The 3,215-nt window shown below is 37.2% G+C and overlaps 1 protein-coding gene across 1 annotated transcript; it reads left to right on the top strand.

Annotated features, from left to right (window-relative positions):
- Window positions 1–818: 818 nt before the first annotated feature.
- On the top strand, window positions 819–1,757 carry LOC118931261 (olfactory receptor 2T8-like). The gene has a single exon (XM_036923537.2). It carries the CDS (start codon window positions 819–821, stop codon window positions 1,755–1,757), a length of 939 nt encoding a protein of 312 aa, XP_036779432.2.
- Window positions 1,758–3,215: the final 1,458 nt, after the last annotated feature.

The raw sequence follows: 3,215 nt of genomic DNA, 5'->3' as shown, positions 1-3,215 counted from the left end.
AGGAGTTTTATTTTCTCTTCTTTATTCAGAGTATATTGTGTTTCTGTAACTTAGCGGATAAACAGTGTCATAAAACAAGTGCCTTTACGCAGTTAATGAAAGAGTGCATTAAGTATCAGTCTTGCAATTCTAGAAAACATGCTCAGAAGATCATTACGCTTTTAGTGTAAAACACAATAAAGTAAAACTATATGCACTAACAATTCCAAGGGAAGGTATATGCCCATCTGCAGAGATAGTCTTTCCAGTTTCAAGAGCAGAGACTATATATATTCTTGTGTGGAAGGAGAAAATGCCTTCCTGAATTAGTCAATGTCAGGAAATACCTGATTTTGGTAGGTTTCGATACATTTTCATGTGTCATATATTTGTAACATTCATTATGAAATAATTCATTTTTAATAAACATGTTTATGTTATTCAGCATCTAAGAATATTAACTATGAATGAAACAAGGAAAGTACAAATATAAATGACAAATTATGTGAATAATTTCCTTCTGTTCATGTTGGTATCAGGTAATACAAAGACACACCACATTCTTGCAATTCATCCAGAATCTTTATTTATTATGCAAATTATTCAGTAGTATAGTTCAGAGATAGTTATGTTGAAAAACTTGAATATGAAAAGTTTTACAACATTGAAATTTATTTTATGTCCAGTTAATTTTTTTATAAGTGGCAGATGAAGTATTTGAAAAAGGTTTCATCATTTTCCAACATGTATTGTCAAGAAATATGCAATTCAAAGAGAGGACTGTGAATGATAAAACTGTATCTACTTCTCCATTTACAGTGGTACTACAACTTGAAACCATGGAAAACAAGAACTCTACCTCATACTTCATCCTCCTAGGACTCTTTAACCACTCAGGAGCCCACGTGTTTCTCTTTGTGATGACTCTGGCAGTTGCCTTTATCTCCCTCCTGGGTAACGCCCTCGTGATCCTGCTGATTCACCGAGACCCCCAGCTGCACACGCCCATGTACTTCCTGCTGAGCCAGCTCTCCCTCATGGACGTGATGCTGGTCTGCACTATTGTGCCCAAGATGGCTGCTGACTACATGACAGGGAGAAAGTCCATCTCCCCCACTGGCTGTGGAGTGCAGATCTTCTTCCTCCTCACATTGGGAGGAGGTGAGTGCTTCCTCTTAGCAGCCATGTCCTATGACCGCTATGTGGCTATTTGCCATCCCCTGAGATACCCCATCCTCATGAGCTGGCAATTATGCCTGAGAATGACCTGGGGGTCCTGGTTCCTGGGGGCAGCTGATGGGCTCATGCAGGCTGCTGTCACCCTGAGCTTCCCATTTTGCAGGGCTCATGAGATTGACCATTTCTTCTGTGAGGCGCCCGCTCTGGTGCGTTTGGCTTGTGCTGACACGTCTGTCTTTGAGTACGCCATGTACACCTGCTGTGTGTTAATGCTCCTGATCCCGTTTTCCCTCATCCTGACCTCCTACAGTCTCATCCTGGCTGCTGTTCTCCAGATGCGTTCTGCGGAAGTCCGCAGAAAGTCTTTTGGCACATGCTCCTCACATTTGGCTGTGGTGGGACTGTTTTACGGAGCTGCCATTTTTTCCTATATGAGACCTAAATCTAATAGGTCAGCTAACCATGACAAGGTTGTGTCAGCATTTTATACTATTTTCACCCCTATGCTGAATCCTCTCATCTATAGTCTGAGGAGCAGTGAGGTCAAGGGATCCTTTAGAAAGAGTTTGGGCCAGTTTGTTACCTTAAGTCATGACTAAGATCAAATTTATTTGTCCCAAAGTTGAAGTCTGTACAAAGTAATTGTGTAAGAGTTCCTAGAGAGAAATTATATATGCATTATAACTATAGTTATTATTTCTCATTTAATATGAATTGTAGACAAAAATCCCCATGTTGAGACTGTTTAGTAAGTCATCAAAGAGTCAAATTGTGGATTGTAAAAAATCTGTACATTCATGTACAAATCCTACACACTAAGTCACAATATTTGTTCAAAGAATCAATTAAGTAGTCAAAACTTTTTCAAGTTTGTTGACTTCTATAAACTGATGTATAATTTACAATCACTAGAATGCTTACATCTCAAGGCTACATTTCAATCAGTTTTGATAATATATCCACTTGTACTTTACACCCACCAGCAAGGGACACAACTCTTACCAAACCAGAAACGTTACTCATGTCCTTCCAAGTGAGACCTCTTAAACCAAACACAGCCCACCATTGGCCCGATTTACATCTGTAAGTGGGTGATCAGACAAAGAAAATGTGATCTATTTAAATAAAAATTGCAGCCATGAGAAAGAAAAAAGTAAATCCTGCTCTTTGCAGCAACGTGGATGAACCTGGTGAATGTTATGGTAATTAAAATAAGCCAGACACAGAATATAAATACTGTAGGGTATCACTTCTCTGTGGAAACTTAAAAAGCCCAAGTCAGAAGCAGAAAGTAGTGACCAAGTACTGGGAAAGTGGGGAAATGTTGGTCAAATGATACAAAATTTCAGCTATACAATAAATAATTTCTGGAGATCTAATGTACAGCCTTGTGGCTCTAGTTAAAAATACTGTATTGTGTACTTAAAATAGGCTGTAAAGGTAATTTTTCCCATCATTGTTAGGGTATATTTGGCATATGAAATTGTGAAAGCTTAAGGTGTGTCAAGTGTTGATTTGATACACTTATGTATTTAAAACAATCACTATTGCCTTAGCTAACACTTCTATTGTGTTATGTAATTACCATTTCTTGTTTGTGAGAAAATTTAAGATACAGTCTCTCAGAATGATCAGGTATATACTGAATTATCATTAACTAATGCCATCATGCTGTGCATTTGGTCCTCAGGACTCACTCATCTGATAACTGGTAGTTTGTATTTGACCCACATCTTCCCATTTTATACAACACTATCCTCTAGTAACCAGCATTCTATTCTCTGCTTCTAGGAAGTTGGCCTTTTACAACCATATGTAAGTCATACAGTATTTGCTTTTCTCTGTCTGACATATTTTAATTAGCAAATGTTTTCAAACTTCAAGTTTTCTCAAATGACTGGATTTCTTATTTCTCATGGCTGAATTAATTATATATAACATATAGTTAGTATGCATAATTTAATATATGTTTAATATATGTAGTTTTAATTTTATATGGAGAGATCATTTGAATTTTATCTATATAATCTTTTCTAATCATTCATTGGCAAACACTG

The sequence above is a fragment of the Manis pentadactyla genome, chromosome 13 (assembly GCF_030020395.1).
Source record: "Manis pentadactyla isolate mManPen7 chromosome 13, mManPen7.hap1, whole genome shotgun sequence".
Taxonomy (NCBI): domain Eukaryota; kingdom Metazoa; phylum Chordata; class Mammalia; order Pholidota; family Manidae; genus Manis; species Manis pentadactyla.
The sequence above is the reverse complement of the archived record's forward strand: the minus strand, read 5'-3'. Positions and strand labels throughout refer to the sequence as shown.

Excerpts from the sequence above, each read along its gene's own strand:
- LOC118931261 (XM_036923537.2), top strand. The coding sequence starts at position 819 with ATGGAAAACAAGAACTCTACCTCATACTTCATCCTCCTAGGACTCTTT.